The sequence below is a fragment of the Anticarsia gemmatalis genome, chromosome 21 (assembly GCF_050436995.1).
Source record: "Anticarsia gemmatalis isolate Benzon Research Colony breed Stoneville strain chromosome 21, ilAntGemm2 primary, whole genome shotgun sequence".
NCBI lineage: Eukaryota > Metazoa > Arthropoda > Insecta > Lepidoptera > Erebidae > Anticarsia > Anticarsia gemmatalis.
The window spans coordinates 10,701,948-10,716,361 of record NC_134765.1 but is presented as its reverse complement, the minus strand read 5'-3'; the positions used below and the strand labels follow the sequence as shown (position 1 = coordinate 10,716,361).

Below are 14,414 nucleotides of genomic sequence, written 5' to 3'. Positions count from 1 at the left end.
TACAATTGTTAAAAAAAACTGTAGGCGGCGCCGCGGGCCGTAACTAGCTAAAAAAAACACACACCGTATCATATTTCTCGCACAAATCAAATCTAAAACCAATAAATAACACATTTAAATAACAACTGCTTAATTTCGTAACGTTCATAAATTATAACTAAAGTGTTACCAGTCGCAAATGTTACGAACGGTAGATATTTATCGATCGTTTGACAAATCACCTCGCTGTGTCGCCTATTATGAGAATAGCCGCAGGATGTCTATTGTTTTCATGATTATGATGTTGGGTTCGAAGAATTATGTTATTTATTAAATATGAGGTTATTATAAAGGTATTTTTGCACATAAATATTATGACTATTAAGGCTTAGGTACTGTGGAAGATTCTAATCACGTGTTAAACATAGATATTCTATACTCAGCAGTGAGTATATAAACTCGAAAGGTAGATTAGTAAAGTTTATGAAAGGAATATAAATATGACTGTTACAAAGTTATCTCTAGTTGAAATAGTAGCCAAGGTCTGATTACGGGTCTTCAACTATCTTCAATCAAAATTTCATCAAAGTCGGTTTGTCGGTTTAGCCGTTAAAACGTAACAGACAAACAGACAATTGTTTTAAGAGTTATCTACATAGATTAATGTGAAATTATACACGCATTTTAAAGGACTTTGTTGCTAGTAAAATAAATCATTTTAATATAATTTTCTAACACATAAAATCAAGAATTTGCTTATTAATTGGTCGCAGTAGTAACAATAAAGGTTCAGCACTCCCACATAGTTATGTCTAAAGAACATAACACATGATGTAATATTACTGACTATTACAAAGTTATGTTAATTTGATATCTATGAGTTCTCACGCAAAGGATGTGCTATACAAACTATAGAACTTTATACTAAATAGTATAGACTATTGATTTGTGATACTATAAGAATATAAGATGTTTGGAAGTCGATTAGAGTTTGAATTTGTTTGAAATATTTTTGTAAGAATTTTGATAGTGCTTAGCTTGTATTTGAGCTATAGATATCATCTAAAGATTTAGATTGTTTCTGGGAAAGGTTTAATTGCTGAGCAATAATTACTTAATCCACAAGATGTCGCAATATTCTTGAAAGAAAAAATATTATTATTTTACCAATGACCGAAAACGTGTTAGATTTTGGATTATTAAGCCATGCGCATTTTAAACTTAGCCTAAAAAAACAAATGTTGCTCATTGGCTAAATTATTTTAAGTTAGACAATTGCTGCGGATCTAAATGGTTCAACCTATTAAAGCAGAACTGGAAAGAGACTATTAGGCCACTCTATACTTAAATTATTTCGGCTCTAGATCTACTTACTTCGCCCATCTAAAAAAATCCTCAACCTTCAAGTGACTTCCCATCGAGTTGCTCTACTTGAAACCAATAGTAACACAGTACTAGTCACTGATCACACCGATGCATGCGATGATCGGCAATAGCGTTGCATGAGCACGCATGCGCATGCGCACCTCTTTGTCATATGTTGTGTGACCGGAACTGTGTTAAGGTTACTCTCATAAGTTGGACAGTATTTATGAGGTATGGTTAATAGAACATGTTTTACGGCTTAATAGAGATACACTATGATAGAAGGAAAAGCTTTGCGTGTTTTGGCCGATATTAAAGTAGTCTGCACTTGATGCTTTGTGAATTCAAAGCATGACGATGTATCCATTTCGAGCCTCTAGTTTCTTGGGTCGTTAGAGCTCTTTTTATTTAGTATTTGAGAAAATAACTTTTTTCCTGCAAGATTTCCCTTTAAAAGTTTTTCTCAAGATGAGAGGGATATACGTGGTGTATAGCCATGTGATTTGTACAATTTGAAAACCTTATCTGTTCAATATCCCTGGAGAGAGTAGGAGAGTAAAAAGAGAGAGTTTTAGGAAATTCCTCCTGAAGGGGATGAATTTCGGGCAGAAAGTTAGTAACAGATGTTTAGAAATGTAGAACCGCAAAAAAAAGACTATTTACGTTTTATTTGCGATTCTTAATACATTAATTAATTTGGGATTAAATAAGTGTACAATATTTAATATAATCCAGTGATAAACAAGTTTGATGTTGGTTACAAACTGTGTGGCGCATTCGTGAAATTCTGTCAGTGTCGGTTACCTGACGTCGTAACTTCACGCCGCTAAGTTATGCGCGGTCGCAGCTATGGAATTGTACTGCACAAGCCATGAGACGCTGGATTTCAGATTAAGATGTCTTTACACAAAGTATTTTTCTAAAGAATCTGAGATTTACTTTCATTCTTGTAATATGGTTAACTATTCTAAACAATTGTGTTTAATGACTTAATTATTGGACGAATATATAATTAAGCTTTCAGGCTTTTCTCGTAATTTTTTTTAACGCTACGGGAAGAGCTGGTTGTAATTCAGGCTAAACCTGAATAATAAAAGTAAGACACAGATTGAAAGCTAAATATTTCGTCAATTTTACGTTTTCTCTAAGAAACATAAAAATTGCTATTTCGCTGTTTATTTTAGTTCATATTTCAATAAGTATATGTGTAAAATGATTGAAAAAACACTACCGGTTTTTGAAAAAATCGCTTCCGTCTATATGTTAGGCCGTGTCCTCATCGCAGGCATGCTGTCTACCCACGCGGGCCAATACCGGCGATACTTCAAGTCTACCTGAAGAATGGAACTGTCTGATCTGTCCTTTATCTACATACAAACAACTAAACAACCAAACCTGTAGCCTTTGTATATTAGAAACTAGTTAGTTTAAAGTCTAATTTAGAACAATTAGATCAAGTATTTTGAATTTTAAAATTAATTTAGGTAGGTAATTCTAAATGTGTTTCTGTAAACACAAAAAAAATCGCTTCGTAAAAAGGGGTTAAACTGTTCTCTCAAGTCGAGCTTAAAATATCAACTCAGTACCGCGATTCTGTACAACTATCGACTACCGACAACCGGCTAGCTATCGAAATTTTGACATTTAGAATGTACTGCCAAAATGTTTCCTACGACACCCGTCAGAGGCGCTGATCAGATTTTCTTACAAAATTTCTCGATGACAGTTCGGTTGTCGGTAGTCGATCGTAGTAGAAAATCGAGGCACAGGAGTGCGATACTTTACTGTTTTCACTACCATTTAAGTAGTTAAAGTTATTTTACTAGATCCGTGGTTTTAATTCGAATTAATTTTATATTTTAAGAGAGATTGTTATTATTATATTAATTTACATGAATTATTCGTTAAGAATTAAAATAGAAAACTACACTCACTTATGAATTCTTCTCCTAATCATTTCACTCAACCTTAATCAAGCACTAATTAATGACTGACACTAGCTAACTAATGAACAATTGATCACACAATAAGTAATCTTCCGTCAAGTAAACCCTTATACAGGAAACTTGACAAACAAACATACATACATAGTCAAAAATGATAATGATGAGTTCGCAGTACTTTACGTTAGCGCTGGCAGAGGTGCTCAACCTAAAGGCCACGCCCCGTAAACCGCGAAAGCTTTTTAAAGTAGGACTGACAAGTCTGGGTAAAGATCCAAAATATTTATTTTTTATTTATTCAAGTGTTTTGACAAACTTTTGAGGGGATCTGTGTGATAATGGCACCGACGATCCTAATGGTTAAAGGCAGTTTTGATTATGATGAGTGCTCTACAAACTTAATTATTAAGCGGGCAACAATCATAATACGATTATTTTTCCTTTTAATTTATGTTTTAGCAATTTACGAAATAAATCATAACTACTTGACTCAGTGGAATACGTTAAAAATATGTTATAAGTGTTTTGATACGTAGAAATAGATATTTACAATGTACTGTGTTATTTGAAATTACATGGCATGGCATACAATGGCCCTGCCTTCCAAACTGGCGGAAAATTCACTCTCCTTGTTATTGACTGTCATAAGTGTCATAATTTGACGTAAATGAATAAATGGTTCATTTTGATACAAACGTAGCGTTTCAATCAAAATGTTGACAACCCCTTCTTAACACTCTAAGCATCCCAAATGAGGTACAGAGCACTTGGCATGCGTCAAACACGCATGTTGATCGAAGTTCCGAGAACTGATCGATCACTTTGATCAGATATCACATGCGCTGATTAGGTACCGCGCAGATTACATAGTATTATGTTAGACTATGGTATGTTACTGCATAGTAATGTAAAAGGAAAATTGTGTGGAATTTTATTGTTTTAATGGAAGATTTAAAAAAAAAATATCCTGAGAGTATTGATAAAATAGCATACCTAAATTAAACCTAGAGAATTACCTTGCCTTTACTATTAGCCCCATGGGAAAATCTCAAAATTGAAAACTTTTTTGACTAGATTTTATTTTTTATGAAACAAAGGACTTTACCCGTTTGTTTATTAAAAATAATTCTAGTTTTGCCCTCAACATGCTAGGACCTTCTCTAAAATATATGTTTCTCCCAGAAAACCTTCAAGAAAATCATTCTACTACTCAACGGAAAATTCTCAAGCATGCCAATTTCCTTACAACGATTTCCTTAATTAAAAAAATATATATTCATCGTATTTTTACAATAAATACATAAGTATTTACTTCGAATCTTTATTTTCAAGAATAGACCCTTTTTCTAAAGCTGTAATTGGACTTAAAGATCTAAAATTATGTAGACAGCTTTACCATCTATTGGTAATCGTACTTCACACTACACGAATCGTATAATCGTACTAACCTACGACATACAACGGGCATTTATCACCAAATAACCAATAATCTAATGAAATGTTATTCATCTAAGTACGCAATTCTAATGAACTTACAAACGTCATAGCATAAAAACGAAGGTGCGCAGGCGCAGATAACAATCTCTCATCTGATCTATATCTATATTGATGTCAAATAACAAGAAACATACGCAGTAAGCTTTTTGTGGAGTGCACTGACGTGGGGAGAATTACGATTGTATAGCAGCTAGACTGTATGTCTCTCTGTGGTTGTTTATCTAGGAAAATGAACAACCGGATCTTGTAGAATTGCAAAAATGTATAGTGATTTTAAAACATGTTCGAATACTTTTGTGCAAGCAAAGTTTTAATACCGTGCTTGTACTAACCAAATTGTAAAGCACAATTTTAGATGAATAATGCGATTTTTGACAGACGCTGTCTTTGCAAATATTAACTATAGCCTGATTTTCAACAGTTGATACTTTCGAATATCGAGAGTGTGACATTTTAAATGGACTGCTTTTAAAATAGACCTTACAACGCTCGCTAAAGATTGTACACAATTTTTCGATCTTCTTCTTATCGTATGGTTAGTGGTCAACCTAGTGTCAACGTTGTTCAAGCCGCCCGAAAGGACTTTGACATGGCTAACTTTTCGATAGCTAGTCGGTTGTCGACAGCCGATAGTCGTAGAGAATCGCGCTACTGATTCGCATTCAGCCCTTTCCAATATTTTGCAGGCTGCAAAAGCTTAAATGCAATAGGCTTGAATTTTTTTTTTTAAAATGTCAACCACCTTAGATTATTTTACATTGCAACAACCGCACGCAATAAGGGGCGAGCCCATTTACACATCAAAAAGGTCGTATGCACCAGAGTATTGCCAAATAATCGATTAAAATAATAAAACAATAAATATCAGATGTTAGTACTAAATGTTTGACATTTGGCGCATCTCTTCTCCTTGTGCAATGGCTATAAAATCTCTGCTTGCTAATAGAATATAAGACAGGTTGGACAGAGGTCAACTTGTTTATTTGTACTGGTAAGATTAGAACAATTGTACACAAAATAAATAGATTTACTTACAGGAGAAAAAAGCTCTAATCACTCATAACCTGGTGACCAATTTAAACAATACATACAAATTATTATTGTCTGAATACACTAGAATTCTCCCTAAAACTTTACTAAACTAACTGAAAATATTTTTGCCATTAAATCAAACGTTAGGTACTTAGTAACTTAATAAAACTTTAATTTAGTTAAACCAAGAAACCATCCGTTATCGCTTAAGATTGTCTTAAGTAATCACGGAAATAGGGCCAACTGTTAATGTGCTAATTAAACTTCTGACCAGTATTTAATTCGAACCTGAGGTGTATGCATCAGCTGCTCACTACCACAACACCAGAGGCAGGCCATACCATACCATACGCGGAGTATTCAATTGGAGGTACCGCATCCTGGCCACTTTATGGTGACTGTTGAAGGAACTTGTGGAATGTTTTTAGTCGGTATGCCCTATAAAGCCGGAACGCCTTGCCGGCGGGAGAGCCCGACAGACTCCCGCTTCCTCTTTGGAGCGGGACATGCAGTAATGCATTTTCCTGACACAAAACCAGACCATACCACCCATCGGTAGCCGAGCCGCAGCAATGATCATTTGTCATTAAGTAGAGTAGCTAACTTAATATTCAAACAGCTTACCACTATAACTTTTTACAAGCAAATCGATTATTCAATATTAATAAGCAAGTTTATTTGTCTATAGATTATATCGGACAGACGGACAGACGGACACACGTATCAATCAGTGTTGAAAAGTAAGCTCGCGGCAAGGTCGGCGTGTGGGTGAGCAGAGGTGTCAGATTATAGATAAAAGAATGTCGACATGAGCTCCTTGGGAATTATATTATTCACAATTACTATTATTTTGAAGGTGATGGGTTCGATTCTTGGGACAAGTGCTTTTTATTTAGAACTAACTGAATCGCGCAACTTCGCTTGTGTCACATAAGAGAGGATGGGTCATAATTTTCCCCGTTTTTGTAATAAATGGGCTATCTAACACTGAAAAAGTTCCTGAGATTAGCGCGTTTAAACAAACAAAGAAGCTCTTCAGCTTAATAATAATAAGTAAAGATTTTTTTAGCCGTTAGTTCAGTGGGTAAATAGTTCTATGAGATCCTGGATTTGTTTCTGTTGTAAATAATTTAAGTAAAATATCGTAATTGTGAATTGTAGGTGATGTTTTGTATGGTGATTAATTGGATCCCACAATAATATGAAAATCAAATGTGATTAGTTTGTGGGTGGAATATACAATACTTCGTATAAATTTGTATTGTTCTAAAAACATACAAAATTGTCACGAACGTGAGTGAAACACACAAAGAAGGAATTAGGAAAAGAAAGAAAGGCTTCGTGTTCCTTTATGAGATAAAATAATAGCCAGAGTAAAGTCAGTTAGAGTTCTGAGATAGGACAGTTTCTTTCTAAACCATTACTGTACCACTGCTGGGCAAGGGGTCTCGTACAAAAGTGTGGGAAAAGTTGACATTTAGACCACTACGTTAGTCAACGCATTTCTTCAAGAAATTTGTTAAAGTACAATGTGTCCCTTCACCGTTACAAGAAGTGATGATATTTCTAATACACGTTACTTCGAGAGGTCATTAAAGATATCATTGAAATTGTTATGTTTGTCAATTACTTACGACTAAAGAACTATATGTAAACTGGTAAGCAGTGTCATAGATAGCAAGGCTAACTTAGGATGGAGACGGCATCACCAGGCTTTAAACGACCACCGGAACACGAGAGACAATGCATTATGATCCTACAAACTGTTCCAACGGTGAAGGAAAACATCGTGATGCAACCTTGCATGCCTGAGAGTTCTTTAGAACAGTTGAAGGTATGCAAAGTCCCCAACCCGCACTTGGCCGGCGTGGTGAACTCAAGGCCCTGCCTCATTACGGGAGGAGACCCTTGCCCAGCAGTAGGACATTAATGGGTTTTCATTTAAACTGTTAAAATACAAAAGAAATATAAATAAAAGATTCTAATGTGGTACAATCAAGAGACTTAAGCAACACCTACTAGTAAACTACAAGTTAAGTATTAAGGTTCTGGCCTTGATGCGCCCACGCATGGGCAACCGGTATAATCGGTTAATCGCATTGTTAGCTGATTCGTTGGGGATAATTTGACGGTTTTTGTGGTAATCCTTTGTTGATTAAGCCTTGAACTTGGGTTTAATTGATGTTTGATGATAGAGAGTAAATTTTATGCTGTTGTCAAACTTAGGAACCGTAGCTCGATTCTCTACTACTATCGACTACCGACAACCGGCTAGCTATCGAAATTTTGACATTTAGAATGTACTGCCAAAATGTTTCCTACGTCACCCGTCAGAGGCGCTGATCAGATTTTCATACAAAATTTCTCGATGACAGGTCGGTTGTCGGTAGTCGATAGTAGAATAGAATTGAGCTACTGTAGCTCGATTCTCTACTACTATAGTAGAAAAGTTAAATTTTACACGAAAAAATGTTTAGCGCCTTTACCGGACTGCGTAACAACTATTTTGGAAGTACATTTTAAATATCAAACTCTCGATACTCGACAGTACAGACTATACAGAATTGCGCTACTAATCTTTATAACCAGCTGATATAATGATATAATTATTATAATATTAACAATGTTTGGTGCTGACTAGTAAAAAAATAATATCTGATCTACAGTTGCTTCCCATTCTTATGAATTAATAGGATCGGTTAATATCGATTTAGAATCGTTTTGTACCAAAGAAAATAATGATATAAAACATTTATAACGATACCTAGTATGTCTAGCAGCCGGTGTCTGGACGTGATCTATTACTCATAGAGAGGAAGGTCAACAAATTGAAACTGTCGACAGTTATCACGATCCACGACATACTTGCAACGATCTCTTTGATACCACGACAATATGAAGCTTTGCAAAGAAGGCAGATTTATAGTTCCCAAAGTTATTATCATTGTTATTAAGGGCTTTGCTTCACCTACTTTATGTAAATTATGTCTTTACAAAGTAAATAAAAGATGCTTTAGTTTTTTGTACATTTGAGCAATATTTCAATTCAGATATTTTTAGTTTATGTATTTGCTTAACTGAAACATTTATCGTAAATCTAAATTATGTTCTTGAAGAAAGAAGAGGTCATCCTATTCTTACTTTTATTCAAAAATGAACCACAAAAATATGATTTCTTATGGATTAAAATAACTTTGAAGTAAAGCCTAATTTTGTACAAACAGGTAGAAAAAGGCTTTATAATCTCTACGTAGGATATACAATGTATATTTAATAACATAAGTCTGGGAAAGGCTAATGATGGTTAAAAAAAGTTAGTGCCTTAGTTTTTTTGGGTCTTTTTAGGTCATTACGAAACTTTGGTGGTAACCTGTTTTGGATCCCAAAATAAGTTTGGTGTGTAAAGTATATTGTATGTTGCAGGGGGTTATTTTTATTGGAGTTTCGGATTTGTGACATATATGATGGGTTTATTGTAATAAATATTATAATTTCACGTCCTTTTTATGAGGAGTTCAAACTTGTTTTGAGGCATTAGACCATATTCGATTGGATAACTTTGGATATAGAATTAGCTTTTATTTTTAAACAGTCTCGTTTCCCAAAATTAATAAGATTGATTGTGTGAATTAAGTAAAAGCAATTAGCAGGTATTATGACGATTCGTTCGTTTTTGAGTCGATTGCTCTAAAATCTATACTTCTGTAATGGTGTATTTGTAATTTTTTTAAACCTATTTACATAGATATGAATAAGACAATCCCAGGACTGTATCAAGTGATATACCAAGGGAGAAGCCTATACTCAACAATGGGTAAAAACGGGCTAAATTCACAGATAAATTGTACAGATGGGGAACAAATAAGTCTATTTCTCAACTTATAACTAAGAACTTTAAAATTCAAGTCAGAACTCTAAAAAGCAACTTACAAAACTCACTGAGTCACACTCAAATTAAATCACTATATTAGGCCTTACTTTAAACTATAACGATTCATGAATCAGAAAACCAAAAATAAAGCATTTCAATGAATCACGAGCTTTACACTGGACACGCATATTATTGTGACCTTGTATGACCTTGCGTGACCTCCGGGCGACCTCTGAGGACCTCGCTTTGACCCAAGTTTGGTCTGAACGGGTTGTCTGCCCTTATTGTGTACAGGGTCAACGCGAATAGGGTACTGTGGAAGAATACTAGATGTTAAAAAATATGTTGGAAAGTTTTGTGAGATGAAAATTAAGTAAAAGATATGATTTCTGATACTTTTTAAAAATGTACCATGAGTTATATGTTTATATAGTCATTATAAATAAACGTTCAATGCATTTTGAAGGGCTACATCGAACTTGTTTACAGTTTAGGTGCCTGTAATCAATTTATATAGAAACTCTTCCGTTACTAAGTGACCGACTGATTGATGGACTACGCACAATCAAAACTTCCGTGCTGAGCTAAGTTGAAATTTGGTATACAAATTCCTTAGAAAGTTTAGAGGAGTACTAAGAGAAGATTTCTGGCAAATCTCCCCCGAAGAGGGTGAAATTCCACGCGGGTGAATCCGCGGGCAGAAAGCTAAGTAAAACTATTATGTTATATTATATGAAGCAACTACGAGTAATAATCTTATATGAAGATTTTTCTTTAAATAGATATTTCAACATTTTGAGAATATCTACATTTTTATTTATTTGATAATACATCAAAATCTACTCATTATATAATTTCAAAGACAAATTACTTCATATAATTTTACCGTTTCAAAATAAATTCTAAACAATGCAAGGTAAACATAACCAGTCACCAGCAAAAAACTCACTTCTAATTGTTTCTTACAAACAAACATACAAAAAAACATCAACTAACGTATTTATAACCTGTTTTTGTTGAACACGTTCCGTAAGTTATATTAATTTGAGATACTCTGTAAAGGCAGAAACGTAAATACTGAGGTAAAATTAAGCATTCACAGATGTTTACGAATCTCATCTGTTGGTAAACAGAGGTAAAGCATCCTTTGGTGCTACTAACCAATAGATGGGTAGCCAATGTTCGTTGATCGTTATGGAAAGTTGCCTATAAAATCCTTGCAAGGAAAACACTTTGCTTTGCTTTAAAAAGACAACTCCCGCACTAAGAATTGCTCTTGTATCGCGGGGACTTTTACAAACATACAATCAACGGACACAAAGTACAACCAGACCCAATTATTTGTAGATCGCACAAATAATTGTTCCGTGTGGGAAACGAACCCATGACCTCCCGACGCAATGGTAGCGACGTAACCACTGCGCCACAGAGGCAGTCATTACTTAATTCAAAGCCTTTTAGGTTCAGTTTCACATCTTATGGATAAGTGATGGACAAGCTATCTGGTAGATAAACTGACAGGGAACTAACTTTGATCGAAGCTTTAAAAAGTAGATTCTAAATACACTAAGTTTAATCATTTTGAGATACTAAATACAAGTGTATATTAGCTTCTTAAAATAGATATTTAATAGGGAAGTAGTTTTACATATGTGATGGTACAGTGTGTCGACCTTTGAAGTCATAATATTTACGTTTTTTCTACTAATTACTTCTAAGATTGTGAAGTTACACACTCGTCTGAGTGATGAATGAACGTCTGTTATATAACCTGCTTGTTGTCTTACCAAAACAAATATATTAAACTGTCTTTGTATATTACTAATACTTGTTTCACGTTGGAATCTATTCACGTTGGAATCTATCCTATAATAAACAGCCCTTTTAATGGTATGGCTATTGCTTGTCTTAAATCATTATTTGCAATGAAATAACACCATAATATACTAGAATCAAACCCCTTAGGTTAGGATAAAAGCCTTTGACGTCGATGTTTTCCATAGCTAGTCACTCAGTCACTGCAATAACACATAATAATATATTAGTCCGTATTTATGCAAAAAGGAACCACACAACAAATGCGTATTTTTGAGATATCAAAGGTTTTACAAAACATGATCAGCTCTAACAGTTGGTTCTGTTGTTCTTTTTGTAAACAATATTTCAGAGTCAAAAGTCGTGTGGTTTTACATAAGTACACCTTTATATTAGTGTTCCGCTAAAAAGTAAAAATTTAAAAATTGTTGTGTGGTTCCATTTTGCATAAATACGGACAATAGCTCTTTGTATTCATCTTCTCTAATCATTTCTACCTAATGTCCCTAAAAAAGGTATTTTTATCCTATAGTTAACTTACAAATACCAAGTCCTTTAATCTCAAAACCTTGAATATAGATCGGTATTGCACAAGCGAGCCCTTTGCTCGCAACGAAAGGTCATTGCCGGGTCACTTTCACTGCGCTCGCATGCCGCTAATATGGACAACATAGAATCTTTGGGAACAATGGATTCTACGGTACTTTTGTAGTGCTTTTTGTGGATCTTTATGGTTCTACTGCACTTTCCATGGCTATAAAATAGAAATCCATGGTGTTGTATCGTTAAAATGTGAGGTTTTATGTCTGTATTACTGCTGGCCTTGGATGGATGTGTTGAATTGAGATAAGTACTTGTTATGTGGTACCATCTACCGTAGAGATTTTAGGTTTAGGTTGCGGTTGAGAATTTCCAAATCTGCCCCTTTACAGAATGATACCATTTTTTTTAAATTATGTTTAAAGTAGTTTGTAGGGGGCGTAGCAAGTTTTGGTCTAAAATGCATGGTTTTCTTGTTTGTATGATTTTTTTAAAATGCTTAGACAACTACCACTGCTTCACGCCTGCACCGCTACCATGATTTTGTCATAAAAATACTAATAATTAGGATAACCTTTTCATCGTGTTAAAAAAACAAATGAAAGAATTCTCACGTTGTTTCCTACTTATTCTAAACATAGCAAACTAGATGGCAAAAAGGGATGGGCACTGAAACACTTTGTATAAAGCCAGGATTTCATACAATCCCACCCCTTGTTCAGCTATTAGCCTGCCACAGTCCACATTAAGAAGATCGCAGGAAGAAGCAGTTAGTTCCATCGATAACAGCACCAGTTAGTTTATAACCGTTGTTTTACTAAACTAACGAGATGGACAGACGTATCAATTCACAACTACCCACACTATCCGTTCAGGGGATTTATTGGGACTGTGTTGAAACGAGCGGGGAGCGGGCTAAAAAGTAATTGCAAAAAATCTCAAAATAAGCAGACTACGTTTGTGCTTCAGAAGGTACAACAAAAATGGTCCCAGTTATAGGCAATTAAGATTACAGTTGCTGATTCATGTCAGAGGTCTTCGGGAGGAATATATTTGACACCAGGCTGACCAGTTACGAAAGAGTAATATACGATGTGTTTTAGGCAGATCAATAAAAATAATGCTCTTTTATATCAATTGCGTTGAAAATTTGTAAAGATAATATTCATGTAGATGCGATTCTCTTACAAGACTAGAATAGCGGTGAGACTGGGGTGACTATGCGCTAACGATGGTTTAAATTTTATTTATGTATGCTACAGCTACAGCCTAAATTAAAGGATAACTTTGACTTGATTTCATAATACAGTAGTTTTAAATTTTTTAGAACATAAAAACCAACGTTTTGACTGTGATTGGTCGATGATTGAATTTAGGACTTAAAGACTTAAACTTCAGTCTATAGACACGCAAGAACAAGACTCAAACTCGCTCGTCGCTCCGCTAATCTAAGCCTGTAGCCTAAGGGATCATATATCTAATGTAACGGTCAATGATCCGCGTATTAAGAGAGTATCACTGTCGAGTTTTTGTTCCGACCGTGTTACCGATCTATTTACGACAGATTGCTCAAAGTATCCAGTTTCATCTCGATGCCTATCAAAACTTGTAATGTTATACTAAATGTTGGCCGAGTGGTCTCGAATGAATCCTTGGATGACAGTGTTTTGTTATTGTGGGGTTAATGACCGGGACATGTTCTTTGTGCCTGAAAGGGTTAAAAAGGTAGCCATTTTTCATGTTATTGTGTGGACTAAAAGTGTAGTTTTTGTGGTTTATGTCAGAAGAAGTCACACTTTTCCTATATTTAACTATCAATAAAAATTTAAAATATATTAAAAAACCGCCTTCTCCTAGTTTTCTAGCTAGTAAAAAGAAAAGATCTTTTTAGACTCTGTGGATATCGGGCGGAAAAATCGTATAACAATGGAACAAAAAAGATCAATTGAATTGATAAACTACTTCTTTTTGAAGTCGGTTACATATTCAAATCAAAGAACATCCATTTAGTAGGTAATATTATAAGTTAAAAGTAACTCCGACCGTCAAAGCTCTTTTTAATCTTCATTTTCGCGTCTAAGCTGTCGACCAATACCTCGTGACTCAATAGACATTGGGGACTTCCAAAAGGAGGAGTAAAACTAGATAACTTCTAAACTAAACTAAATATTTAACTTAGTCATATTGTCACTCGACACAATCCTACTAATACTATAAATGCGAAAGTTTGTGAGTATGTATGGATGTTTGTTACTCTTTCACGCCAATACTACTGAATCGATTACGATGAAATTTGGTATACAGGTAGCTGACGACCTAAAATAACACGTAGGCTTTTTATCTCGGAGATTTACACGGGAAGGGTTTCCACG

At 34.7% G+C, this 14,414-nt stretch overlaps 1 protein-coding gene across 4 annotated transcripts in view; it reads right to left on the bottom strand.

The window, feature by feature from the left end:
- The window catches only part of form3 (FH2 domain-containing protein formin 3), a 120,079-nt gene that overhangs the window by 23,579 nt on the left and 82,086 nt on the right, over positions 1–14,414 (bottom strand). Inside the window, exon 1 of one of the 4 annotated variants that reach the window (XM_076128258.1) lies at positions 3,279–3,362. The exons of the other annotated variants lie outside the window; for them this stretch is intronic. Within the exon in view, the coding sequence (XP_075984373.1) occupies positions 3,279–3,301 (23 nt within the window). The 5' untranslated portion in view covers positions 3,302–3,362. Of the gene's footprint in view, positions 1–3,278; positions 3,363–14,414 lie in introns of those variants that run through there. 4 annotated transcript variants of the gene reach the window in all.